This window comes from Caloenas nicobarica, chromosome 14 (genome assembly GCF_036013445.1).
Source record: "Caloenas nicobarica isolate bCalNic1 chromosome 14, bCalNic1.hap1, whole genome shotgun sequence".
Classification (NCBI taxonomy): Eukaryota; Metazoa; Chordata; class Aves; order Columbiformes; family Columbidae; genus Caloenas; species Caloenas nicobarica.
The window spans coordinates 1,183,344-1,210,725 of NC_088258.1; the positions used below are offsets into that span (position 1 = coordinate 1,183,344).

The 27,382-nt window shown below is 52.4% G+C and overlaps 1 protein-coding gene across 2 annotated transcripts in view; it reads right to left on the reverse strand.

The window, feature by feature from the left end:
• The window catches only part of TRAF7 (TNF receptor associated factor 7), a 31,101-nt gene continuing 3,719 nt past the window's right edge, over positions 1-27,382 (reverse strand). Inside the window, exons 2-21 of one of the 2 annotated variants that reach the window (XM_065645112.1) lie at positions 20,199-20,317; positions 19,936-19,993; positions 18,732-18,823; positions 14,429-14,545; positions 13,019-13,111; positions 11,407-11,440; positions 10,050-10,233; positions 9,235-9,369; positions 8,136-8,353; positions 7,471-7,544; positions 6,425-6,473; positions 6,048-6,175; positions 4,936-5,018; positions 4,482-4,521; positions 3,958-4,074; positions 2,705-2,827; positions 1,805-1,924; positions 1,451-1,582; positions 1,117-1,236; positions 1-719 (exon numbers count right to left, since the gene is read on the reverse strand). In XM_065645112.1, the coding sequence (XP_065501184.1) occupies positions 705-719; positions 1,117-1,236; positions 1,451-1,582; positions 1,805-1,924; positions 2,705-2,827; positions 3,958-4,074; positions 4,482-4,521; positions 4,936-5,018; positions 6,048-6,175; positions 6,425-6,473; positions 7,471-7,544; positions 8,136-8,353; positions 9,235-9,369; positions 10,050-10,233; positions 11,407-11,440; positions 13,019-13,111; positions 14,429-14,545; positions 18,732-18,823; positions 19,936-19,993; positions 20,199-20,279 (2,013 nt within the window). In that variant the 5' untranslated portion in view covers positions 20,280-20,317 and the 3' untranslated portion in view covers positions 1-704. Of the gene's footprint in view, positions 720-1,116; positions 1,237-1,450; positions 1,583-1,804; positions 1,925-2,704; positions 2,828-3,957; positions 4,075-4,481; positions 4,522-4,935; positions 5,019-6,047; positions 6,176-6,424; positions 6,474-7,470; positions 7,545-8,135; positions 8,354-9,234; positions 9,370-10,049; positions 10,234-11,406; positions 11,441-13,018; positions 13,112-14,428; positions 14,546-14,854; positions 14,944-18,731; positions 18,824-19,935; positions 19,994-20,198; positions 20,318-27,382 lie in introns of those variants that run through there. The other variant, XM_065645113.1, reaches the window with a different exon arrangement.

Genomic DNA, 27,382 nt, shown 5'->3' on the forward strand with positions numbered 1-27,382 from the left:
AACTCTTTCCACTTTTATTGTCAATGAAGAAATAATCAAATCTATATTACAATCTTAAAAACAGTAGAAAATGTGAGTAAAAATGCAATGGAGGCTTTTTGTCTTTAATGTGGAGACCATTATTACAGGGTGGTGAACAATGGGCTTGTGTTATTTGATTTGAGAACTAGCTGTGGCGTAAAAATCGTACCTGGCTACTCAAGAAAACACCTCTTCCCAGACAGATCAGCCTGACACCGTGGCAGTACAATTAAATACTAGAGACAGAAAGGGGCCGGGGTCCCAACCCAGGGCAAGGCCTAATGCTCAGCTCTACCATTTATAAAGGGACCGGCCTCCCGCTGTCACCTCCCTGGCCAGGTCGTCCCTGTGACATGCTGAGCCACCCAGTCCCATGGCTGCACCGGTGCCCTGTGGGGCTGCCCTGGCCCCTGCGGAAGGTTCTGGCATGAGAACAGTTTCCTCTGCATTTCCAATCGTATCCGGCGGATGTGAGGGAACATCTGGAGCATCTGCAGGCCTGAAAGCCGCCAGCCGGGGATGTGGCAGGTGGGAAGGGCCAACGGGCAGCGGCAGGCAGTGCTCGGTGCGGAGAGGAGCTGCAGCAGTTATCTCAGGGTGGTGGTCGTCACCCAGCAGGCTGAGGAGGAGGTTTTGGAGGAGTTTTTGGTCTTTCAGTGTGCAGGACTAGCACGGTGCCCTCACTAGCACGTCCAGACCTGCAGAGAGACAATGGGAACCTGTGGCAGCGCCTGTTCTGAGCAGCTCTGTGGGCTTCTCCTCATCCTGGGGAGTGTTCTGCATCTACAACAGCTCCTGTCAGGAGCAGGTTTCCCAGAGAGGTGGTGGATGCCCCATCCCTGGAGACATCCCAGGCCAGGCTGGACGGGGCTCTGAGCAACCTGAGCTGGTGCAGATGTCCCTGCAGTTCCCCTGGCACTGGGGGAGCTGGGGAGGGCCCTCCAACCCGAACTATTCTGTGATTCTATAATTAAACCTCCAACCTGCTGAGAACCATCCTCCTGTTTGTTAGAAGGTGGCTCCTAACTCATTCACCACCCTAGTTCTAGTGCTGGAAGAGACCAAACCACCAAGGAGAAGCCTGAGGACACCAACCTTTACAGTGCTGTCCACGGCGCCAGAGAAGAGGCGTCCCCTGGAGACGGCGAGGGCGGTGACGCTGCCCTGGTGTCGCAGCAGCGTCTGGGTACAGATCATGTTGTCCATGCTCCACACCTGTGGGCACACAATGGGCGTGAGCCAAGCGAGCGGCAGATCCCAAGCACTGCGGGATGCTGGGTGCCATAGGGTTCAAGCTGGGTGACACAAATTAAACACGACGCCGTGTGGCACAGAGTGAGGATGCCCTGTCCTCCCTTTCCCTCGGGGCTGTCTCTGTTTTAACAAGTGCCAAATGCACAGCAGCAGCTGCACAGCCCTGGACACGTACCCTGAGAGACCGGTCGTACGATGCGCTGAAGACTTTGGTTTGATCTGGCGTGGAGATGACAGCGAGGGCGTAGACCGTACCCACGTGCCCGGTGAGTGTGCGGACCTGTTCCTTTGTCTCTATGTCCCAGACCTGTGGGAGGAGAGCAGGGCTCGGAGGTCGCACGGTGCTGCAGGCCACCAGCTTCTCCTCCACTAGAAACTTCTCCTCCACCTCCATGCACCCCTCCAGGGCTCGGGGTGCTGTAATGGGGACTGGCAGAGCCAGGCCCCATCTCCTTGTCCCTCTCCCCATCTCCTTGTCCCTCTCCCCCAGCCCCAGGCCCCCCAGGGCATCAAACCCTGCAGCCCTTACATGGATGAGGTTCTCGTAGGTGCCACACACGATGTGGTGGTTTGTCACAGCGATGGAGTAGACACTGCCTCCCGATGTCTGCAGCACGTGGACACACTCCAAGTTGCGGATGTCCCAGATCTGAAAGAGAGGTCAGAGCAAAGGCAGGATGAGACCCGTGCAGGGATCCCTGTGCAGGAGGGAGCTCCCGTGAAGCTCTTCTCCGGCCACGCGCAAGTCAGCCTGGCTCCACGTGTGCCCAGATCACAGCTCTAAGGATAAATCTGTCCTGCTGGTGACGTTCAGTGCTGATGAGCAAAGTCCTGCTATCTCATTTAGCTGCCCAGCTTTGCACATCCAGGCTGAAAAAGCTGAGAAGATCGCACATGTGTGTGTGACTACGCACACAAGCATGCACACACAACCCCGTCCTTGAGAGCACTGAAAACTGAGGCAGACAAACTAATGAGGATTTATTAACACTGAGGAGGGCAACTTCAAATTCTCTGGTGTCACCCAGATGCTGAGGGGTGAAATATTCATCAAAGCCTGAGCCGAGGCAGGTGAAGGCACTTTGGCAACCACGCAGAGATTGATGGTAACTCTGCAGCCAGACTGTGACCTTCTCTGATCGGCTGTCGGCGCAGATAATGCTGCGGCAGCTGCCGAGGCACCGCGGCTGCAAGGCCACGTTTTATCTCAGCGAACATCCCCAGCAGCTGCGCTCCCAAGGACCGGCCAGACCCGGCCTTTGTCCCTGCAAAGATGCAATCGGCACAGTAAAATCTTATCTGTCAGCAGCACTCCAGCAGTGCTCTCACATCCCAGCAGCTGCCTTTTGTCCCATGCTGCAGGACACAGACACACAGAGGCACGGGCAGAGCCGACGGCTCACAGTTGCCAGGAGCCTTAGGGTCCCACCTTGATCGTCTGGTATGATCCGCTGTAGAGATAGTTTTGAGAAGCCACCAGCGCTCGCACCCAGTGATTGAGACCTGTCAGCTCCTTCTTCAGCTTGAGCTCGGTACCTACGATATCCCAGACCTGCGGAAAGCACAAACACACACAGAGAAGTCTCGGTGGGACTGGGCAGTGATGGGGCAGAACAGGTCATACATGGGCTCCAGGCGCTGCCCACTCTGCCCAGACAGCACAATATCCAACCGGTTCACGAAGGGGAACCTTGTGCTTGCCCTCCTGCCCCGTGGGAATCACCTGAACCCACTGACTTGCAGATAAAACACACAATAACTGTGCTGAGTAGGCACCTTCCCCAAGGGCCTGGGAGAGCTCACTTGGAGCCTACATGATCACTGCCAGAGACCCTTCCCCAGCAGAGCCATGGGCTTGAAAAACCTGAACCAAATCTACAGTAAGAACGGCTCTGGACTTGCACTGCCAGCCTGTCCCACAAAGTTCCATCCCACAGCTCCTGGGAAACCACGGCCAAAACCCCTAGCCCCCAAGGACTGATAGATCTCACCCCACCATTCCTGCGCAGCTCATCTGGCACAAAGTGGTTGCGGACAACAAAAACAAAAGGCCTCAAGTTTTCCTTCCGCTTAGTGCCATCCCACAGCTCCTCCAGCCCCCAGCATGCTCTCGATAGCTGAACCACTCTGGGCCTCGGCTAAAGAAAAGAGCATGCGTCCCCTTCCAGATGGACGGTCCCATAAGCCGTCTCACCAGGAGCTGGAAACAGAGCCAAGGGAATCAAGCCAAGGCTTTAAAGGGCAACTTGCAAAGCTGTTCCTTGAGCTCTGCATGCTTTAGGCAAAGAATGCAGATTCAAGACTCTTCGGAGGGGCTTTCAAAAACAGGCAGTCCGAATTCCCAGGCAATTCTGGACCCCAGATACAATTCTCCATGGTCTGAGGGGGCCCAAGGACCAGGCTGCTCCACCTGCAGCCTCAGCTTTACAGAGTTAGAAGAAAGAAAAGTTGTTTTTTCAGACAGGTCACGGAACATCTTTGACTTCAGCACAGAGCATGGGCTAAACCTCTGCAGTGCTGGCCGCTCTGTGCAGCTGCGCTTCTCTGCATGGCTCAGGTGAGCATCGCACCAAGGTCACCTACAGCACAAACCGTCACTTTCTTCCCATCTGGACACCGCTGCCTGACGGTTTGTAGCATCAGTCCCCAACCAGACCAAGAAGAGCCATTCCAGAGCTCTACCTTGATGGCTTTGAGAGAGCCGCTGAACAGCATGTTGTGCGAGGAGACCAAAGTGCAAACAGGATTGTCGTGTGCTCGGATCGTGTTCACTTTCTGCAGGTTTTGGATATCCCAGACCTGCAAAGGAGCAGAAGAGCGCCCGTGAGGAGCAGTGGCTGGCCCCCTGTGCTGCAGCCCTTCCCTTTTGCCTCTGCGGGCAGGAAATCGCACACAAGCAAAATCAGGCAGGACAGGGCGCTTGGGCAATCAGGAGTGACCCTCCTGGCCCAGCTCAGCGCACCAGCCTCTTGCTCCCCACGCAGGAGCGGGGAGAGGGAAATCCAGCCTGCAGGAACACCCAAATCCAACCCACAGGGACGCTGGCTGAAGGCAGCGGATAAAGCGCACACGGGTTATCAGTCTGACACCACCGGCAGCTGAAGCGCCTTATAGAAAAAAGGATGCAGGTTCCTGCTGTGCAGCGGCCTGGGGCTGGCCCGTGGGTCTGACATCCTGAGCACGGAGCAGGGGTCCTGGGTACTCACAATGATAGTGCAGTCAGCAGAGCCGCTGTACAGCTTGTTCCTGTAACGGCACCAGAAAAGAAAATGAGGTCAGCGCGGGAGAGCGAGCGCGGGGTCCCAGCCCGTTCCCGGGCACCGTGCTGGGCCGGGGGCTGCAGGGCCACAGCCCCACTGAGCCAAGACTAAACACAGCGACCCCAGGAGCGGAGCCCGGGTCTCATGGGGAGGCTGGGCTGGACTGGCCCTTTGAGCAGGAGGGCAGGCACTCCACTGTGAGCAGGGGAGGGAGCCAGAGCAGCAGGGCAGGCCAAAGAGATACACGCTTTGTCCATTTTTACAGAGCAAGGAGGCAAGATGTGCCTCTTGTGCACAATGTTGGCATGTGCAGGACGGAGGACAGGAATTGTGAGGGTGTGATGAGGAGCATCGGTGCTCTCCCCCCTCTCTCCTGCACAACAGGTCCCTCTCCACTCACCCCTGGATGCAGAGAGCCAGTACAATTCCATCGTGACCCTCCAAGGTCTTTTGGCACTTGTATGTGGTACAGGTATCCCACACCTAACAGGAAACACAAGTCAGCAGAAGGTCACAGGCCGGCAGACAGAGCAGCTGGGGACCCAGGCAGGATGTCAGCAAAGCCACAAAAGCAGCGAAATGTGGAAACAGGCTGTCTGTCACCTGGGCACCTGCCTTCCGGGCCCCCGGGTGGAGATAAGCTTGTCTAGGACAGGAAAGTTCCTGCAAAGGGTCGGGTTGAAGTTAATGACACCGCACAGCGGCACGCAGCAGCCCTTTCCCTTGCCACCTTTCGCAGCCCAGGCCAACGCCACACACTGAACCGGAGAAGCTGCTCTCAGGCTCCTGCTTTAGCAATTCCCAGCCCATCCCACGGCACCTGTGGCACCGCAAAGCCTCTGCTGCCGCTGTGGGGTTCTCCGAACTGAGCATACGTGGCTCTCCAAGTGAGGGAAAGTGGTGCTCAGAGCAGCCAGGACAGGGGAGAAAGCTGTTTGCTTTCAATAAGGTACAGCAATGTCTATTTTCTTCCATGTGGCTCTCGCTATCACTCAAAGAAGCTACAGCAAAGCTCTGCTCTCTGGCTCCCCAGGCACCAGCAGCCAACATGGTGACATTGGGAACTGTTGTTTAGCTCGCACTGGAGCAGGGCTGTCAGTTTGAGTTACTGGAAACAGGACAAAGGAAAACAAACATGCCATAAAATGGAAAAACGACAGATTTGATCAGGGGAAAATGTGGAGGTTTTTTCTAAGTTTTTTTATAACAAGGGAAAATAAAGTCAGAAGCCGAAATAGGTTTGGATGTCCTACACACCATATAAAGCAAAACCGCGAGCCGCAGGAATGAAATTCTAATCAGGGCTTTGCAAAAACCACTCTTTGTCTCTTGGTTTCACTACTACACAACAGAGAATTTTGCCCAACTATAATTGCAAAGAATCATTTAAGATTCTTTGGGAGAAACTTTGGAAAGTGACGTCCCCCCACGCTGCAAACTGCAACTCAGCTTCTGTGCCACTTGAAGCACATTTACAAACGCCAAAGATACTCAGAAGAGGCAAGCTCTCACCTTAATGGTTTTGTCTGAAGAGCCACTGAAGAGCAAGTCTCCTATGGAGTAAACGCACAAACACCAGACGGGGCCCTGGTGTCCCACGAAGGTCCCCTTGCACTTGAAGATCTGCTGAGGATCGTAGGCTGTGGAAACAAGAGGGCAGGTGAGAAAGGGGAGCGTGGAGCTGTGCCATGTCCCAGGAAGCCTGGAGGAGACAGAGCTCCCTGTGCTCCTGGCAAACTATCCCTCCAGTATTTCCTTCCTGCAGCAGCAGTGATCCTGTGAACAAATCGCTGCTGCACCCAGAGACAACTGTGACTGTCCCTGAAAGGGCTCACCGGGCCACCAACCCCAACCCAGCCCCAGAGGACGAAAACCAGGCGCATACTCACATCCCAGGATGCCCATGTTGAGCCGAGCATTTATGTGGGAGAGTTCATCCTGAAAAACAGAACGTGTTGCATGAGCCGCAGAGCCATTGAGCCCAGTCTGCCCTTCTGGGCATGGCTCTAAAATTGTCCCCTCCATGGCTAAAACCACTCCTGCCTTTGGATCAGTCTTGACCTCCCCCGACACATTCCCTGATTGGAGGTCTCTTGCTCTAGGACTGCACTCGTACATCCCTCTGTCATCTCCCTCCAGAGACCACGGGGCTCTAACAGCATCTCAGACCTGCACTAAACTCCTCAGTATTCAGGCAGGCACAGAAATACCTTTTCAGAATATACTGTCCCTGTTCTGCCATTCACCAGACAGCTAAAAATAACCCAACTGGTTATGAGGACTGCTTGCTCGGCTGGGCTCTTGCAGCCCACCTTGCTGGAGAAGAACTGGAAGGTCTCTTTGCAGTGTCATCCACAGCCCGGTCCCTACTCTATCCATGGGATCCTCTTCATTAGAATGCTTAAGAGCAGGATGAGTGGCTCCTGGTCAACACATCCAGTGGGACACAGTCTGCCTGGACGAGGGAGGAATGTCTGTCTAACATCAGGGCTTGAATAATGTCCAAAATCATGAGACAGCTCTGACTCCCAGGTTGTTTGCAGGGATCTGCTCATCGTCTTGCTTTCTCTGCAGGCAGGCAGAAGGGAATCCTGTCCCTGGCTGGTATTAAAGGTCCAGGGGCGCCCAGGCGTTGGAGCAGTGGGCTTTCCTGTTTCTGCAGGGGTCCTTTTCTCTGCTAACACATTTCAAGAGCAGCAACAGGCTGAGAAAAGGCAGTGGAACCAGTTAAAACAGCAGCTCAGGTGCAGTGCCTTTAACTCAGCCTAGAGGAAACCTCCACCCAGACCCCAGCTGCAGGAAAAGCAACCCAAAGCTGGAGTGAGCAGAGTCAGAAGGCAGGAGGGAACTCCAAAGAGAGGCCTAACTAGTAGCAGGACCAGCAGTTAACGGCATGTAATCCCTGCTCCACCCCAGGGCCCGGCCCCCTCCTCACATTCAGCATGGACGCGTCCCTGCGGAACTCCATCAGGTCCTCGCTCAGCTTGCTCTGGTTCTCATCCAGCACATCTGCGAGAGACGGACAGACCCAGAGTCACTGCAGAGTCAGTGACGGCATCCAGGGGAACAGGCAGAGGATACCTGCTGCCACCAAACCTCTGAACAAGGCGGGAGAACCCACTGCTGTTAGCAGCAGGGAAAAGCAGGAGGGTGGCTGCTGCTCAAATGCAAATTGTACTTGGATGCTGAAGATGCAGCAAATTTCAGAGGTGAGATGGGGCTGGGCACAGCAAAGGTGTCCAAGAACTGTGCTCGCTCCAGGATGGCTGCATTGTTGGCTATTCAATTTGCTGATTTTTATTGGGGCCTGTGCTCATGGACTGCACAGGAAAACGTCACGGGAGAAAGGTGGTAGCTGCCTGCAGACGTTGCTAGGACTTGCCATGTGATTGGTGACTGCAGGATTAGGTCCCATGACGTTCTGGCAGCAGAGAAGTCATTGGAACCACTATTTGTTCCTCTGCAAGGAACATCTGAACCTCCTGAAGCCTGCTTAGCACCAGTTTTAAACATGGAATAAATCCTGCAATGCACCATCAGAACAAAGAGCTGCCCTGACCCCACAGCTCCAACCACCGAGCTCATCTGGTGCAGACTCACCAAACTTAAGCTCCAGGTTCTTCTCCAGCTGGTCGATCTTCTCTGAGAGCTTCCCCAGCATGGAGCGCAGGAAGGCAATTTCCTGGTCCTTCTGGGCCATCGCCACTTGCATCTCATGGAAGCGATCGTCTGTCTGCTGCAAGAACTCCTTCAGCCCCTCGAACTTGCACGTCTCCAAGTGGGTCTCATAAGTGTCTTGATTTCCTATGAATGTACACCTGCAAGGGGAAGGCAGAGGCTGGCTGGAGCGGGGCTCACACCAGAGACCTCCTGGCTCCGCTGGCTCTGCAGAGCGAGGTCTGAGCCCCGTGTGGGGACCAGGAGCAGCGGTACCACAGTTCAGCATCCTGCTCGCTGCAGGCAACTGCACGGCAACACAGAGGCTGCGCAGCTTTGGCCAGGGCATGGGCCCCAAACTGAACTGTTTGTCTAGGTAGTTGCAAGGAAAAGCAGATCTTGGGCAAGAAACAAAATGTGGTGTCAGTTCATGGGCTCACCAGGAGCCCAATCGAAAAGCCATCAAAACCAACGGAAAAAACAGCAGCTGACATCAGCAGCTGCTGACTTGGGGCTGCGGTGAGAGAGTCAGAGCTGCTCTGCCAGCACATGCCTTGCTCTGCTGCCAAGACATCTCTTCCTGCAGCAGCAACCTCAGCTGTGCATCCTGCAGGGACCCCGGCCTGGGCTGCACACCTGCTCGGGTGGCAACCAGCCCTCCAAGGCTGATCAGCACATCCCTTGCCATTGGAGAGGGGCTGCTTTGAAAGACGCAGCCATGGTGCTCGCGTTACTCTTGTCCTCATCCTCCTCCCTGCATGGCTCTGGCCACAGCCGTTGCTCTGACTCTCTCCAGCTGGTTCTCCTGCCTATGCACCTCGCCCTCCTCCTCCTTGGCGACAGCAGGGCTCACTGACCCGCCTGTTCTCAACACGAGCCTTGTGCCTGCCTTCTGCAAGCCTGACCTCAGTCTCAGGCCAGTGCACAGCACTCGGGAGAGCTGCTCAGAGTTCACAGGGCCATCTTGAGGCTGCAGTGGCCAAAAAGCAGCTCAGACATGAGCTCAGTGCATCCTTTCCACTAAAAAGCATCAGCTCCTTACCCGTATTTGGAGTGGGGACACTTTATGTGCTCGCACTCTTTCAGATGTGCCTCCAGGTTCATTTTCAGCAGAGGTGGGCAGCTGGGGTTATTGGGGCAGCGAACTGGCCTGTAATCACAGCTGCTTTCATGATCTCTGCCCATGGAGAGAGGCAAAAGGAGGGAAAATCAGCGATAAGCAAAATTAATGGAAACAACACAGATCATCAGGAAAGGAGCAAACCAGCCCTGTGAGGCTGTCAGGTGATCGAAAGCCTCCTGCTCTAAGACTGCAATTACAGCTTTAAATTCTCATTTGGCCAGGAAGTTGAGAGTAATAATAGGCCACATTTACGCAGGGAACATCTACTTCTGCAGCGGATCGGCTGAGCCTTCAGGCAGCTCTCAACAACAGGCAATGGCCAGGTGGTAGGGAAGACAGTGAGCACATTTAGGATGGGGAGGGAGATAAGTTTCATATTCCTAGGACATAACTAGAATAACGCCTCTTGAGAAAGAATCCCACGGTCTCTGCTTGACCACAGCCTCAGTGTTTCATCCCAGATGTGAGGTGGCCGCTTTCACAGTGTCCTGATGCCAAGACACTCAGGTAAGCCGGGCAGAGAACAGCAACCATTCCCTGAGACCAGCCCACATGCCATCATCCAGAGACACAGCGGGAAGAACCGTCCCCTCAAGTGACCCTGCCCACTCCCACACCGCTAGCGGGAGCTGCGCTGGCCCCAGGAGCCGCAGGGCAGCTCGGATCCAACAGCAGATTTCTGGCAGCGGAACCCCTTCCCCAGAGAGGCTGCACGCAGGTAACAAGCCACTTACTTCCTGGCACTCAGTTTAATTGTGAAGGGGCAGCCCCGGGGATCCACCTCGAAGGCAGCAGGCTTGCTGCTGGCTGCGGGCCGGCAGCCGTACTTGCAGTGGATGAAGAGCTCCCCGATCTGCTCAGCCACCGCAATGTTGTTCACCACGACGGTCAGTTTGGCGTTGTCCACGGGGCACTTCTCTGCGGGGTGGGGAAGCGAGAGAGAGATGGTCACCAAGGGCTGAGACACCACAGGAGATTTGATTCTTTTGCCTTCTCTGGCCAAGACGGGCAGATCCCAGGAGGGTGGCAATGGAACCCATGAACGTTCACACAAGGTCTGCAAGCCGCTACCTCTGATTTGTCCTGGGGCTTGGTGAAAAGCCACAGTTTATGTTAGTCCATGATAATTTGAGCTAGCTGCCAATGAAAGAAGGCCGCGCTAATTAGACTACCTCGCACTTGCTGGTGTATTCCCAGGCAGTGAGCACAGACCAGCAGACCCCTGTACACAACCTGTTCACTACCCTGGCCCGGGGCTCAGCTCCAGAGCAAAACTGAGCAACTCAGCATTGCAACTGCAAAGCCTTTTGCTACACATCTATTGGTTGAGATAGACACAGCACAACGTGGTGACAGAGGGTTAGCGCACAAAGCAGAAGGACCCCTCACATGTGGAAGACGAACATCTTGAGGCAAAAACAAGCTGCTGTTCTGCTGGACTCTCCAGGGAGCTTCCTTAGGGCTCACTCTTCCAGTAATACCAATGGCTTGGCTTTGCGCTGAACAACAGCTTTCCAAGAGGGGCACAGGCTCGTGCCAAATGAAGTATTTTTGGTAGCACAGAGTCCAAAGTGAGCGAGGGCTGGTTAGGCCATGCCAGCAGCCAGACACTTGGGCTCCAGCAGGATTCTGGAAGAACTGGGGGAGCTTGAGCAGCTCCGTGTGCTCCTGCGCACAGGCTCAATGGCCAGAGCTGGCAGGGAGGGGATAGGGAGGAGGGGTTGGATGGGTCTCTGCCAAACACGGCCCCCCTGTCCATTAGCCAGGCAGCCACAGAAAGCTCTCTGTCTGAAACCAATGGGTCAGCTCTGGGCGAGAGATGTATTATCCTGGGATTATCCATCGCATATTCCAGGATTTGAGAACATCCTGTGCCCAGGAGCTGGGCCCAGCCCTCTAGTGCCCACGCTACAGCGTGAACCGTCAGAGCTCGAACTGCACAGCCATCCATGTCCCAGCCCCAGCCTGAGACTGACAGCTTGCTTTAAGCCCTTCAGACATCTTTCTGTGGGTTTCTTTTTAAGCGAAAGCAAACAAACCAGAAAATAACAGTGTTTTGGCTGCAGCACACAAGAACAGTTCTGTACTCACCAGATGTTAAGGCACATCTTCTACAAAATGTGTGCTGCGGAGACAAAAAGGAACAGCGGTGTCAGCGTAAACAATATCGGACAAATTGTTCCCTGTGGCTAACGATGGGAAAGGTGGGAGATACCACAGCCTGTGGCACAGCACAGCAGCTGTTCTGCCTGTTTTACAGCTCAGCGTGCTCTGGAGTCTGCGCCACGGGGCAAAAACCAGCTGCTGGCTCAGGCAGCAGAGTGCAACACAGGTCCTGTTTGGAGAAGTATTAAGTGCATGGTTTGAGCTTGGAGGGTTCTGCCCTGTTCAGGATGAGGCTGTGATCACAGCACAAGCCAAAGCCACGGACACGTTCTGCCTCACTCTGACGGTCCTACCCTCGGAGCCTGCAGGGGGCTTCCCTTCCTCACCCTCACTCAGTCCGTGTCATTCCTCTCATTTCCCTGAGAAGTCCTCAAGGGACAGAGCACCAGTCTGGCCTTGTCCTTGGCCAGTCAGCCCACCACATATTTCCCTCTGTAGCTCTTCTAATGTAGCCGAAGCTCTCCTGCTGACAGGTGGATGGGACAGCTGGTTTGTCAGCCCATTAAATGCACTGTAAATTTTGCCACTTGAAACAGCTCTCTATCTCTCTGTTCCCACAGCAGAAATGTACAGCAACAATTTAACTTGATAAAGTAGAAAACTCAATCTAATGTGTTAATGAATATAAAGAGAAGAACAAAGGCTGCAGCATTTTACTGGTCCTGAACCTGCCCCGTGGGTTCCCTGGAGCCTCCTCAGCCCCGTTCCTCTGCCGCGGGGCCAGCGCTTGGCAGCAGCGCTGCAGAGGCTGCAGGGCCCTCTTCAGAGCCATGATCTGCTCCTGCTCCCGCGGCCCTTCCTGCCCTGCACAGCTGCACACTGCTCTCCCAGAGCTGCCAAAGCAGGGCTGCGAATGAAGCCAGGCTGCTTCCTGGAGCACACTTTTGTTTTTCCGTACTAACCAGTAAACCTCAGTGTCTCCATGAAGAGCTGCTCACTGAAATGGTGCAGCGAAACTGCACCGACTTCCAGCACCTTTGGGGATAGCACCCCATTGCAATAAACAATCCTGCGCTCTGCTTTTCTTGCTACAGCTCCATCCCAGCAATCAGAAGCACGTCAGAAGCATTAGAGAGCCTGTCACAAAGCCATCTTTCTGCACATGTAGCACAGAAGCAGAAATAATATACAGTTTCTATTAAATCCCAGTAAAATGGAATATAGAAGAATATTCATAATACTCTGCGCCTTTTATTAGAGGATCTCAAATCCCTTTGCAAGCATTAACTAAATAAAGCTTCACACCATTCTTGTTTTATAAGAACCACTTCACAACTGCAGAATGGCTGTTCCTGGGGTGCCCAGGGGGCAGCAGCGTGGTGCAGAGCCCGTCGGGACAGGGAACAAGGAGTTTTAGGCTTCGCTGAGGCCACACTAAGGAGACAGAATGTGGCGAGGATGGGGAGGCTGACAGTACAGCTCGCCTGGGAAAAGCAGCCCAATTTTAAGCAAGTCCCAGGCTTATCTAAGTTTGGCTATAAGGCATATAGGACACCTATGGAGCCCATGCTCAGGATTAGGAAGAATAGTGCCTTACCCCACAGGTTGTGATAACCGGATCCTTAAACACACTACAGCACAGTTGGCAGCACAGCTTCACAGACGGTTGTTCAGCAAAAACCAGCGGCTCCTGAAGAGGACGAGAGAAAGGGACAGAGAGCGCACAGGGATTAGTCTGAACACAAGAGCCTCCAGCTCTGCAGAAGGAACAAAATAATTCTTCAGCGGAGAGCCTTGGGGAGACAGGGGCACAGGGCACACAAATAATTTAATTATCTCAGAATAAACTTTTTTCTGGATATGCTGACCTCCAGTATGTAAGAGGCAGGGGAAGAATGAACTTGGGAATGGCTGGAGACCCTCAGCTCATCACAACCCGGGTGCCACCAGCATGCGCAGGATAAGGACCCGACAGCAAACTGCACAGACCAATTCCTTTGCCAGTGACAAGTCACCAGGTGAGCTGCGCTGTCTGGTATCTTTTTCTTGACTGGACTGAACAGTGCATCGTCAAAAATGTCCCCCATACTAAGCCTGAACTTTAAAAGCAGTTTTAAAACAGCTTGCCGGTTTGTATTTTTGAAACATCCTGAAGGAAGGGCTCTTTCATTCCCTTATGAAGCAGAAACAATATTGTTTCTGCCTCAATAGGCCGATCTCTCCGGTTTTGTTTACCAGCTAAGACTACTGGAGCATGGGGTCTGAGCACGTCCTCCCTGAGATGAGCAGCTCTCCGCTCCACACCAGAGCAGGGCTTCACGTTTCAGAGCCTTTTGAATCAATCACTGCAGTTCGGTCTGTCTTTTCATCCTGTGCTGTGCTCAGAACTGCAAACACAACCCCCTGGGTTCCTAAATATGAAACACATGATTTATCCAAGATCTATGGCAAAACGCCGCCTGACCTTCTATGCATCCAGTCTGGGGTTAGTTACCAGGTCACAAGCTAAGCTCAGCTTTAAAGTGTTCCCCCGCAACAAGAGTCATGTGGACAATTCCTTGCACCCCCCTGGCACAATCAATTCAGAGGGGTGCCACGCAGCCCCAAATACAGGATGGGGCTCTGAATCGGTGGGGAATTGTATGAGTCTTGCTGCCTGGGGCTAGACCAGCAGCCTAAAGCCCTGCACCCCCTGCTGTGCTGCAGCAGAGCCGCGGAATCACACACAACTTCACAAAGACTTACAGTTTTTCCGAGAAGCAGAAAAGCCTCAGCATTGTCCCTTCTTTACATACCGGGAAATAGGACACAAGGAGGCAAAGTTGCTTGCCGAAGTGAGTGGTGGAAACAAAATTAAAAGCAGGCGTCCTGACACCCAGGCTTCTAATTGCCAGATATCATGACAATGTGCCCGTGGTAGATCTATGTATTCACAAGAGTCCACTAAGTTACTCTTTTGACACTGAACTTTCTAATACTGCTCCTTCAGACAATCTCAAATACCTACTGGCTCCTCCTCCTCCTCATGGAGTGAGAACGTTGAGCGCAAGGACATGTTGGACTCGGAGTGTAATGAACGGACGGAGATAGCGGAGTCAGAGCGGCGTGGGGTGCTGATCGGAGGCTTCGGAGAGATAAAAAACAGCCCTTGTTATTGCAAATAAATCCCCTCCCTCCAAAACCCTACACACAGAGATTTCCGGTTCAGTCCCCCTGCTCCACAGAGCTCAGTAGCTCCATTTGTTCCCCCCCAGCTGCCCTGAGCAGCCCCCAGCAGCAGCGTCTTGCTGCCGTGTGCCCGTCCCACAGCCGGGACCCCGCACCGCGCTCAAGGACAGGACAGGCACCGTTCCCATCTGACGCACTAAACCACGCTGACATCTACATTCCAAGCACGTAACTTTCTCCAAGGTGCATTCATTTGTATACTCACCGTGTGCACCCGCAAAGCAACGGTTTGGAAGAATTAATCCTTCACAGAAAGCTCTGTAAGTCTCCCCCAGAGACAGCGACCAGCTCCTGCCATTGCTATAATCTCTGCAGCAGCACTTGTTGTTTCACTCGCTATCTAACTTCTGCCAAATTTCTTTGCGTAAGTGTGGAGACTTCCTTCTATTCAATTCGGTAACAGAGTGGCTTTGTCGCTTCCTGCTCGGGAGGGCAGAGCTCAGTGGACATTGCTTGCACCAATCAAGAAAAATCCCACTGGTTACGGCGGCCTTGGGATTGGCTTTGTGGGAATGCTGCCGCTGGAATATTAACCAGTGGCGCATCTCCAAGGGTGGAATATCAATGAGCAGCACGTAGCCAAGATGCAGTTTGGCATCAAAGTGAAACCGGAGGTTCTTCAGATGATGGGGTGATTGGATTTGGGGGTCGAGAACAGCCGGCAGCGCAGCCGCTGCTGGGCTCCTCTGGAAGAGCTGCTGCTGGCGCACTGGGAAGGGTGCAGAGAAGCAATAAACGTCTTCAAGGAGCGGAACGGATGGGCTGACAAAGACATGGCAGAATAGAAGCCATAAGCTTCAGATGCTTGGCATCAAGAGATGAGCAATGGCCAAGCTGCCTGCACCTGCACTTATCGCACCGACACCTGGCTTGAGCGTGGCCTACGTCCGTGCAATCTCCCAGAAGCGCTGGCTGGAGGGAGCTGTGGGGCTGATGGCCCCACTGCCTGGACAGGGACTCTGCTGCCCCCAGACCAGGTCAGTCCTGCCCCGCACAGCCGCGACGGGGAAAGCTGCAGGGACAAGATTCTGCGCTACCTTGTGAGCGCAACATTTTTTCCTCTGAATCTCCCAAGCTGCACTTTGTGTGCTTGCCCTGGGTTAAAGTGTGTGACATCACACCCAACGACAAACAAAAAGCAATGTAAGAGGCCAGTGGGGCCATCAGGAAATTCAGGAATGAAAGATGTGAGACGAGTTTCAGAGGCTGCTGCCTTCCGCGGACACAGACCACAGCGCAGCCCGAGCGGTCCTGGTGGAGGAGGAGCCAAACAGGGTCCTGCTGGTTCTTCACATTGCTCTGCTGCTTCATTTTTATGAGACTGGGACCCCAGGAGCTCACAAATGCTGCATCTGCTTAGAAGTCAAAGCATAAAGCTCTTTTTCTTAAAGAAGGCTTATTTATTGCCTAAATATGTAAACCTTGAGGAGGAATGGTTATAACAAGGTAAATCATTTTTATGTGTATCCATTAATTTTACTATTTTCCTCCGCTGGTAACAGAAGTTATTAAAATAACAAGAATAACTGCGTAATTCCCATCCTGGAGGCGACGCAGAGATCAGGGCAGCGAAGGCAGGCACTGCAGGGAGGCAGTTTTATCAAGAGCAACATCTGCGTCGGTCACTGATGGAGAGGAGGGGGTTGCAGCCCAAGGGCACTTCCAGGAGGCCAAGGGCTGAGACACAGCCTGGCCAGGCTGGTGCAGCACCGCGGGCTCAGCTCCCCGTGTCCTGGCTGGGCTGACGCTGGGGTGAAGCGCATAGGAGGGAAGCTGATGTGCTGAGAAAGGTCACTCTCTGCAGGCTGTGGTGACATTTTGTCAAGCAAACAAGGCTAAGACGCAAGAGACCTCAGCTCCACACGGTTAGTCACGGCACTGCTTCCCACTCCTAGCCTGGCTCTTTAGACTGAGTTTTGCAGCACTTAGCTGTGCGTAGAGCGGACAGCACAACGGGACGGACCGTGGGGTGCTCCTGCAGGGGGGACCGCAGGACCCCCACCCTGAGGGCATCTGCCCGGGTTGGGGGACACATATGACCAAAGCCAAGGAGCACCAGGCCCTGCCACTGGGCCAAGGTGGCACAGCCAGTCAGCCCTTCATCCATTAGCACACATTCGGCCCACCCAATGTTCAGCTCTCATCACATCAGCTGCAAGAGCAGCCTCCACGTGAAGGCTCTAGTACAGTCCTCATTCCCACTCCCGTCAGCACAGTAAGGCTGGGAACCTGCCGCATTGTTTGCAGAAAAATGACAGCAGCCGCTCAATAACCCCCGCCTTGCGCACAGAGCATGCTGCTCTGCTTTGGGTTTCATTAACAGAAGCTTTAAAAAGAAAGAAAAAGGGGCGGTGGAGGGCACAGGAGGGCTCTGACTTGTCTCCAGCTCTCTCTCTGATGGCTGAGAAGCCCTTGGCAGCTCCTGGAGACGGGAAAACTTAGCGATGAGGAAGGGAAATCCCGGATTATTTCCTGACAAAGCAAAGGAAGTTTCCTAAAGGGTCAGTGAGAGTTTGTCTGGAGCAGCAGGCAGAGCAGGGCTGTGGTTTGGTGGCACCTGGGCCTGCAGGCTGCTTCCTGAACCACTCATTAATCCTCTTGCTCTTTTTGCTTAAGAATATTCAGTGCTCCAGGAAGGTGGCTGAGGCTGTCCAAGAGGACTGAGGCCATGTCCTAGCAGAGATCTCTCTTACTCTTGGCTGCACACTGCAATTTGCCACACTGTAGTTTTCAGAGGAGTCAGGAAGCTTCTCCATCAGAAATGGCTAAATGTAATGTCCCCAGTACGCCTCGCTCCTCTGGAAAAATCACCACCTGTGCCCTGTGAGCCCTGCACAGCTCGTGAAAAGGGCGCAGGGAGCACAGCCCTGGGCCCATGGGATCAGGTCCTGCAGCAGCAGCCCAGTGCCGCGGGCTCAGCGGCGTGACGGAGAGCTGCATTTGCCAAGGACACCCGGCAAACGTTCAAAGGACTTTGTGAAAAAACAAATGCATGCTCACATAAAACACAGCAAGATCTCTGAGCAACAGAAGGAACTTTATAGGATGCTGACAATAAAGCTCTTTGCAATCTGGTGTCAAATTTATTTTAAGAGGTGTAGCTTCATCCTGTTGCTGACCCCGGTCTCTGCTAGTGCCTAATTCCGCAGCAGCAGTGATCCATTTATCCCTGGCTTGGGACCTGGGTCTTGTAACCTGACCAAGTTTACAACAACTGACTTAATTTGGAGTCCACTACTCACAGACTTAAACCTAAATAGGAGGTTTTGGTTATGAGATGTGGCTGGAGCACCAAGGACAGGAGAAGATCAAGGCCTCAGAGCTGCCTGTCCATTCACAGAGGTTTGCTTTCCTGTTGCTGTTCTTGATTTAACTGATTTAATTTCTCTTTAAGCACCTAATCCTGAGACCTGTTCAATCCCTAAATTCTCCAAAAAGAAGTTAGTCAAAAGTGAGCGTGATGAATGAGACAGCTGGATACAAAACTGGGAAGTGCTTTTCTGCGAAGATATTGTGAGACATGGGAATGGTTTGTATGAAAAGTCCCCGATGACGCAATGAACCTCCAGGAGCTGAGCAGAGTCTGTGGTGTCCAACATCCCGCTCTGCAGGTTTCACACCTGCTCCCTGCGGTTAGAAGCCCCATCTGGAGGTTGAAAGAGGAATGAATTTTCTGGTCCTAACTGCAGGGCCAGCTGTGCTGCTGATGGTCCATCCCACAGGCCGCTGCTCGGCCTCGGTCACAGCTCGGACACGGTGACAGCAGCTCTGTTTTCTCCCCAGCTCAGGAGACCCAGAGCTCTCTGCTCAACATCAGGAGGCAGGTACCTCCTCCCAAGGAGGCCTGGGGGATTTGGAGCTCCTGGGCTTTGAAACAGCCCCCGCCGCCCCCTGCACCAGCCCTGGGAGCAGCCAGGAAACGCTGCCCCTGGTCCTGCCTCTGGTACAGGCACCTGCCTCCAATACAACACAGCGCGGCGGAATGACAGGGGCGGCCGAGGAGCCCAGAGGAGCACCAGACACCTCCCGTTTGCCATTTGATCAGCTAAGCCAGTCAGCAGGGGGGTCCTGGCAACACCTACCATGCTATCATCCTCATCTCGTGGGGAGTAGGTGAGTGTGCTGGAGGAGGACGGGGTCCGACGATGCTGTTTAAAAGTATTGGTCCCGTCAGCTTTAAAGAAAAAAAATTTAAAAGGCAGTTAGGCTCCTCAGTAACATTTTTGAGCTACAGGCCAGTCTCTAGCCATCAGCGTTCCTTGAAAAAGGAAAAGACTGGGGATTCCCCAGCTCCAGTTCTTGGCCTGAACACACCAGTGCAGATCTCTGATCGCTTGCTGAAATGTATGTGGCCCTTGGAAGGTGGCTTGCCCAGAAAAGAACACAGATAATATTCCACCAGGTCCATAGGTTAACAATACTATCAAAAGCAAACCTTATACTCCCACATATTTCAGTCACCAACAAAAATCGCTTCGATCAAGGGAGGTCTGGATATTCTTGTAGCACAAGGGAAGCATGCTAAATTAAATTGGAGTTATTTGTATAAAGGTCATATTACTGACTTACATAAAATTTTGAATGTAAATATTCAGTAGCCCAAAAACATCCAGAGTCCAGAGCCCTGTACAACTGTAATCCAAACATTTCCCCCATGCAGATGTTCATTTCCTTATCTACATCAGTGTCAACTGCCACAGTTTATCTTTAGTAAAGCAGGATATTTTTATTCCAAAATGAAACCAGACCTCTTCCTACATTCACACCACGTGCCAGGCTCAGACTCCTCACCTGCTGGGCTTTGAGGAGCAAAGCACAAGAATTTTAAACGAGGGGGTTCGCTTGCACCCCTTCCAGTCTGAGTTAAAAACGGCCACAGGGCTTTTACCAAAGTGTCCAGGGTGACTCAGGCAGAGAGTGAAGACGGGAATTTTCTGCACTGGTAATGACTGCATGAGAAGTCACAGGGATAAATAAGATTTGGGACTGAGCTCTGTATCAAACCCTGTTGTACCATCCTAATTCCAGCAAGGGCTTGCCAGTGGTCCTGTTAAGTCTGCCTAATGGGAGAAAATTTCTGCGTGGGCTCATTTCCATCATGCCCGCTGATCAGATGCCACAATTAAATAACACTTGGGCTGCATAATACTAAAAACTGCACCTCGGCACCTGTCGGTAACAAACGCAGTGATTCTCCCAACAGCTTTATCATTTGTAAAACAACAAACCTGGCAGGAACCACACCCAGTGCTTTGGGGAGAAGCTCTACACACAAAATACACTCACGCTTTGTGATGGTCGTCACAGCAGAGTAGGCTGGCCCAAAAGTTGTTTCCATTCTTGTCTGAAATATTGACAAACTGAAGGTCAGTGCGTATCACTGCAGCCTCCCCACAGGTCTGCCACCTTTCCCAAACTGATGAAAAAATATACATATATATTCCCAACTTTTATCTGTGGATTTTTAAGAGGCAAGAAAATACCATATTTTCAATAGGCATCTTCATTTTCTCAAAAGAAAGGATGAGAACATAACAAGCAGCCCTTACCCCGTTAGTGTTTTCGGAAGTAGTGATGTTTGTTGTGCCACTGGAGAAACGATTGTAGCGAGCGTTCTTGTTTGAGCTCATAATCTAGGCCAGCATTTGTTAGTCATGGGAAGTTTGCTCTGGGGAAGAAGACAGACAGAATGCGTTAGGTTCATTGTGTGTATTTTCCTGGCCTCAGAGAACACTCTACTGTAGCGTTACATCCAAGTATTTACCTAAACTCACGTAAATCTGGATTTTCAGAAGCAAGTGGCAAGGACAAAGTCAGGTTCCTTCAAATCACTCCTGGATGAGTGTTCAGCATTTTATGAATATGCAATTATCTTTTAAAATAACTCCTTAATCACCTAAATACTGGAATACCCATAACCATTAGCTGCTTTTACAAGAATACAACTGTTATAATAGCAGATAAGACTTCTCAGGAGACTAAGAAAGACAGCATTCCCTTGGCCATGATATACATTACTGTTTTCAAAAAGAGAGAAAATAGTTGATGTAGTTATATTTGCATTAAAGGAGTTCTTCCTAGCACGGTCTGAGCTACGAAGTCAAGGAAACCATGAAAGAAACCTTGCTTCAAGTAACATGTTTGTGATTCTGGATCTCACTCTCAGTTTCTGCTCAGAAGCCACCCGCAAAGTCCCGATCATCACCCAGAAAGAGAAACCCTCTTCCCCCAGAAGTCAGCAGAGGGGCTCATTTCTCTTCCTCCGTTGTTTACACAGTTTTTCACTAGGTTCAAGTTTTCAAAGTCAAGCCTTACACAATAATAATCTGCAGAAACACATGGAGTTTACTTTCTTTAACCTCTGTTGAAACCTGATGCTGACTTCAGAGCACACAATTCTGCTGTCGTCCCAGCGAATCTGCCGAGGTGCTCTCAAAGAGCCTCCTTCGGAGCCACGGCACCACGGGGAGGAGCTGCAGCTCCTCTCTGCCATCGTACAAAGGTGCTTCTGGCTCGAGCAGAAGTTTCCATCAGAGAGGATGCGGGTCCAGCAGGGCACTGGGCTCTGCTGGCAGCTGAAGGTCCTGTCCCGCTCGCAGGCTGCCCCAGCCCGCCCAGGGGGACGGGGACCCCAGGAATCAGCTGCTCAGGAAGGACCCTGATTAAGTGACCCCTTTCTGTCCACAGTACAGTTAAGTCTCAGCACTCTCACTCCCAGCAGCAGAGTCCAAGGGCTAACCAGACAGACCAGACAGACATCTGCAGTGAGGACAGACAGGCCAAAAATGGTTTAACTCAGACATAACCAAACCCTTTTTTTGCAGGACAAGAGCCAACCACCAGCAAAGGGTGCCTGGGAAGAAAACACCCTGCAGATACTTGCAATCATGGAATCATTTTGGTTGGAAAAGACCTTTAAGACCATCGAGTCCAACCGTTAACCCAACACTGCCAAGTCCACCGCTAAACCACGTCCCTGAGAACGTCCCTTTCCGACACGTCTGCTTCTGGCCCCGGCTCAGACTCCCCGCTCAGCCAGGCTCCCGCTGCTCCCATTTCCAACTCTTGGGAGGTGAAGTGGCTGCTTCTGAATTGGTCTTCTCTTATCTGAGGGTGAGAAGTCCTACATCGCCAAGCTCTTTACTATGGAGACCAACGCTGATTTCTCTGCTTTACAAAAAGGAAAACTGAGGCTCACAGAGAGACACGACCACACAGTGGAGCTGTGACCTGGGCCTTGCCCAGGGCCTGCTCAGTCCCAGCCCATGAGCATTCCCGCCTCCCACACCAGCCCCAGCACACCCAGCCAGTCCTGTCCTCAAATTCCATTTTAAACACTGCAAAGGTGATGCTGGGTCTGCCCTTGGCCAATGCTCTGACACAGCACTTGGTGTTGTTCGCTGCAGTTCTCGGTGGGACAACTGTCAGGCTGACAGATTCCAGTAGCACAGCCCAGGGAATCACTGCTCGCGTCTAAATTCTTGAAAACATGAGTCTAAAACAAAGAAAAACCTCCAAAACCCAAACCAAAAAAACAGTCAAACAAAAACTCCAAAACCAAACCCCAGACCATCTGAAAAACAGGGATCTGGATCATGTTTTCCGCACATTTGAAAGCACTGTGCTGGCTGTTCGCAAATGCCAGATCCCTCAGGAGATGCTAAGCAGAGTTGCTGGAGCTGCCTCAAGAACAGCAGGAACGAACCAGCGTTGTGCTGCTGCACAGTGCAGACCTGCTGAGTTTAAAGCTGGGCTGCAGCAAGCAAGAACTTGGGCACTGGCCATTGGAAGCCTTTTATTCCTTTCAGTTTACCTCTTCTGCACGGCATACCTGGGCTGCAAAGCCTGAAGATGAAAAAATCTTTGGATATTTGTGCAGCATGTAGCAAAAAAAAAAAAGGTCTCTGCCTTAGCTGGGGCCTCCAGATAATGCAGTGCTCATAAATAATGTAAAGCAAGTACTACCATGAGCGATGACACAAACTGCCACATTTCCTGGGATTTCATGTCTCAAGGTTGCATTATCTCAATAACACGTGTGTATCCCTGAAGTTCCCCTCCTCTATAGGTTCCCTTGTCTAACAACACATCTGGGCTCCCCCAGTTTCTCCTGTGGAGCAGGGACTGGGCACCCTCCACCTCCCACGGCAGGGTAGAAATACAGGGACTCACTTTTCAGGGCTATGAATTCATGATTCCTTCTTCAGAGAACCACAGCAGCATCCACCCAAACACCCCCTGTCCTGCTCTACTCACAAGAAAAGACCAGGGCTATAGTCCCACCTCACCAATCACGGCAGCTTTAGGGGAACCTGGCATATCAAATATTCCTACTGGGTTTGAGGGCAGATGATCAGTCCCAGGTGGAAAGAGAGGAAGCGCGTCCTCTGGAGACGCTGGCAGAAGCTTCGCTCCCTTCTCATTTTCAGGGTATGTATTGCCTTCAAACACAACAGATAGAAACGCAAAACAGAACTGGGAAAGCGCTCACCGCGGAGCACAGAGATAGGAAAAACCAAGAATGAAGACAGCTAACAGGCTGAATAGTTTTGTCACGTCATTCAGCTGTGACACAGTGTCACTGCTGTGTTCGGCGAGCTGGGGGCTGCCAGCCAAGGGCGAGTGTCACCTGTAAATAACGCCCTTGGAAACGTGGGTGCGGGCTCGGAGGTGTCGGCTCAGGGGTAACCCGCAGGTCATAGGGCCCGTAACAGCCCAGAGCCCTTAGAGAGGCACATCTCATGTCACCTCGTCCCAAAACCCCACTGAAACAGACGCAAAACGCCGTCCAGCTTCAACAGATCTTGGCTAAATCCAAAGCGAGGAAGGGAACACGGGCTGGAATACAAGGATTTTCCAGTCAGTGCTCTAAGCATGCCCTGCGCTGCGCAGCTCGGCCCAGCAGCCCACCTGCAAGCGGGGCAGGGAGCCTGCTCAGGTCTCCCAACAGAAACCAAAGGAATGTGACCGATGGAAAAAATGTGGAGCGGAACATCAGCCAGACTGCACAACACCAGCCGCCACAGGAAGAGCTGATTTCAGCCCAAATCTCTGCAACCGCCATATATAGGAAGCATTTCAGAGCAAACACTCTCTAGAGCACTCTCTGATGTCTCCTTCACATCTCAATAAGTCTTCCAAGAGGTACTGGAAAGGCCATACCCAACTGATATCAGAAGAGAGCTGGCAGAAAAGACATTGATACCAGTTTCCTACAGCACTTGCAAAAACCACCACCAGACCTCCGCATCTTGGCATCTGATCCCTGTCAGCTACACTGTTCTGTGTCCCCAGACCGGGGGACGAGATCCCTCCTAGGGGGCTGGTGTCCCCGCCAAGAACACCCCGCACCAGCTCCTGCCCCTGCTCCCATCCCACAGGCTCTGAGCAGAACCGTGTCCCGAGGAGATCCAGACTACGACACAGCGAAAGCGCCAAATATTCTGCATTACAAAACATGTGCCCTGTGTGACCTAAAAGAAAAACTAAGAATTACTGGAAATCACAAAATCCTTTGGGCTGCTTGGTTCTTCTCAGACAACCAAACAGAAAGTGGCTCTAGAAATCCCCTGAGCATCTCCAGCAGCTCCGCAGAGCAGCAGGTCAGAGCCCACAGGCTGGAAACACTCTCCTGATTTTCTGGCCCAGGACCCTACAGGATCAGGTTGTGATTTACAGCAAAACGGGCTGCAGAGGCACCCTGACACCTGCAGTGAGAGGACAGGCTCCGCTGGCTCTGCGAAGACAAGAACTCTTGAAAGAACTTGTGTGTCCCTGCAGCACAACAGCACAGGGCTGTCCCCTAAACCAGAGAGGCACACGTGGACCCACGCATCCGGAGATCGGCTTGGGAGCCCAGACCGCAATCCAGACCCTCCCTGCCTGGAGTTAACTTTTATTATTATTTTAACACGCAACTTCAGTAGTTTTTTTTACAGACAACAAACAAAAAACCAATCAAAACTGAGGAAAAAATCAACCCTGGCAAAAGGAAGCTGCGGTGACCTGCTATTTGCTAGATCACTCAGCTGATAGTAACCATATGCGAGGGAGGGGAAGGGCTTGGTTTCAGCATTTGCACACCACGAGGATGAACTCAGGCTTTTCAGACTCAGTGAGAAGAAAAGCCTTAAAATTCTTACTTCAGTACTCCAGGCAAGGAGAACCCCAACCAGCAGCAGCTGCGGAGGCGGCTGGGCCAGCAGCGCTCCTGCTCCCCACTGCAGAGGCTGTGTCTGCCGGCTCTGTCACGCTGCTGCCGACGCCATGGCTGCACCTCAAGGCTGGGGGAATCACCCCCAAAATCACTGTCCTGACGCATCCTTCGGCTTGCCCTGAAGAGTCGCCCACAGAGGGGTCTGGTACCACAAGGGTCTCCTCTGAGCCCCCAGAACGCACACACCCCTCGGCTATTCCCAACACTCAGCAAAAGAGCCTTACGACCAACCTCAAGATCAAGGCCAAGGCTTTGAAGGGCATGGCATGGCATGAGGACAGGGATGGCACAGTATCCATCCCGTCCTTCACCAGGATCATATCACCTGCCTGGTCCTGATTTGGAGCCAGATCCTCTATCACAGGCACAATGGCACTGCTGGGCTTCGTGCTATGGCTGAGACATGGGCACGGCCGCGGCTCCGGCACCGCTGGGGAGCAGCTGGCACAGCAGCTTTTGGCCAAGAAACCTCTAAGCGTCTCCGCCTTAAGCAATCAACAACCCATAAAGCTCCGTAAAGTCCTACATCTGCTTCGTTCTTTTTTTTCTCTCTCTGCTCACTGAAGCCATCTTTAAGGTGATTTACCCCTGCAGAAACTGCTGGGCTGGCAAAATCCTACAGAGCGGGAGTGTTTGCTGGAGAGGGAGGCCGATGCGTGCGGCTGGCTGAGAATGGCCAGCACTGCGTTCTCCTGCTCCCGGCACTGGGTTCTCCTGCTCCCGGCACTGGGTTCTCCTGCTCCCGGCACTGGGTTACGCTGCTGCAGTGGGGAGCAGCCTGGGGGTGACGTGAGTTTCCATATTTCACAGCCTGGGTATTTATGTCATAAGACACAAACTCTTCTTCCTCTTACAACACTGCCGCCAGAACAGGAAGGGTTACACACCCTTGAGAGTATTGGCCCATCACTGAGGAAACGCTCTTACAACAGCTGAGGCGCAGGGCACTGCTCCAACAGCTCGGTGGGACAGGGACAACGCCGGTGCTGGGCGCAGGGGTGCGGGTTTGGGGGCTGCACCCCCTTGCTCGGCTGCACCGTGGGCTCTCACACAGCCAGGGCTCTTCTGGGGGGTGACAGGGCTGGTGGATCCCACCCGGGCTCTGGCCACCTTCTCCTTCTGCAGTTCCGAGGTGTTGCCCACCTTTTATCTGTGAACCAACTCTCAGGGGCCCACAGCAACCTACAAGGGAACGTCTCAGCCCAAAGCACAAATGAGACAAGATTCATCAGCTCAGATGCCAGCTCTTCTACAGAGACAAACCCGGGACAGCCACGCTGACTTTCTTGGTCAGTGTCTCTGGTGGAAACAGCACTTGTTTCATAAATGCTTGCGAACTGCATTAACAGGGCTTAAAAAACATGGTGACAAGGACTAGCCTTGACAAGCATCTAGCCTGACTTGTAAAACACAAGCTATAAGAATGTGTGTGAGCTCCAGATCACCCAGATAGACACCTCTCAGGGCAATCCCAGGACAGGAGGCAGAGGGTGGAGCTCAGTGGTCACTCCTCAGCTTAGGGGAGACCACGCAAGGGTCCTCAGGAACCACTGCTGAGTAAGCTTGCTCATGGTCATAGGTGGAGACGTTAAACACAAAGTGAGTAGTGAAATCACCAGTTTGCAGATGACACAAAGTTCTTTTGAGAAGTCAAATACCATCTTAATGGTGAGGAATTCAAGAGGAACCTCACAAATCTGAGAAGATATAAAGGTTGCAGATGAGCTTTTATGGAGGTGAGTGTTGAACAAAGCGTCCAGGGAAAAACGATGTGAAACAGGCGTGTGGAATGCTCAGCGCTGACCTGGCAGCTGCAACTCGGGAAAGAGCTGCTGGGGGCTCTGTGGACACTCACCTGCAATTCTCAGCCCAGATGGCAGCAGCAGACGAACAAGCCAACAAAATGTTGAGCAGCATCACAAAAGCTGTGGAGAACAACCACGAGGTTTGGGTGCTACATAAAACCTCGAGGCACTTGTCTCCCAAGTGCTGTAGCAGTTCTGGTCTTGGTTTCAGAAGAAGACCACAGTGTAGTCAGAGAAACTTTAGGGACTGACAAATAAAATTATCAATGGGATGTAGTCCCAAATCCAATCACTCTGAGTGGTGGGAAAGTGTGAGGTAAATGGCAGAAAGTGGTGAGGTTCATATGCTCTCCATGAACAGAATCCATTTTCATAATTGCTGAAGGCAGAACTGGGGTGCGGCATTTCTGACACTCTCAGGTTCATACACCGAGAGATGCAGTCAGCGCTAGAAAAACATCAAATGTGAGCAGAAGTTCAGCCTTACCAAGAAGAGCATGGCACTTCCATCTGCTGAGCCATCACTTCTGTGAAACAGAAAGAGCCTTTTTATTGTTTACAAGTTCTTGCATTGCTATTGAAAGTCATAAAAACTTTTCTGAGCTACTTAAAGTGAGACTATAATTGTACTGAGCTGTCATCAATTAAAATAAGTGACATTTTTAATTGCTGCTACTTTTACCAGCACTTCACTTGACTGCAGAGCTGAGAG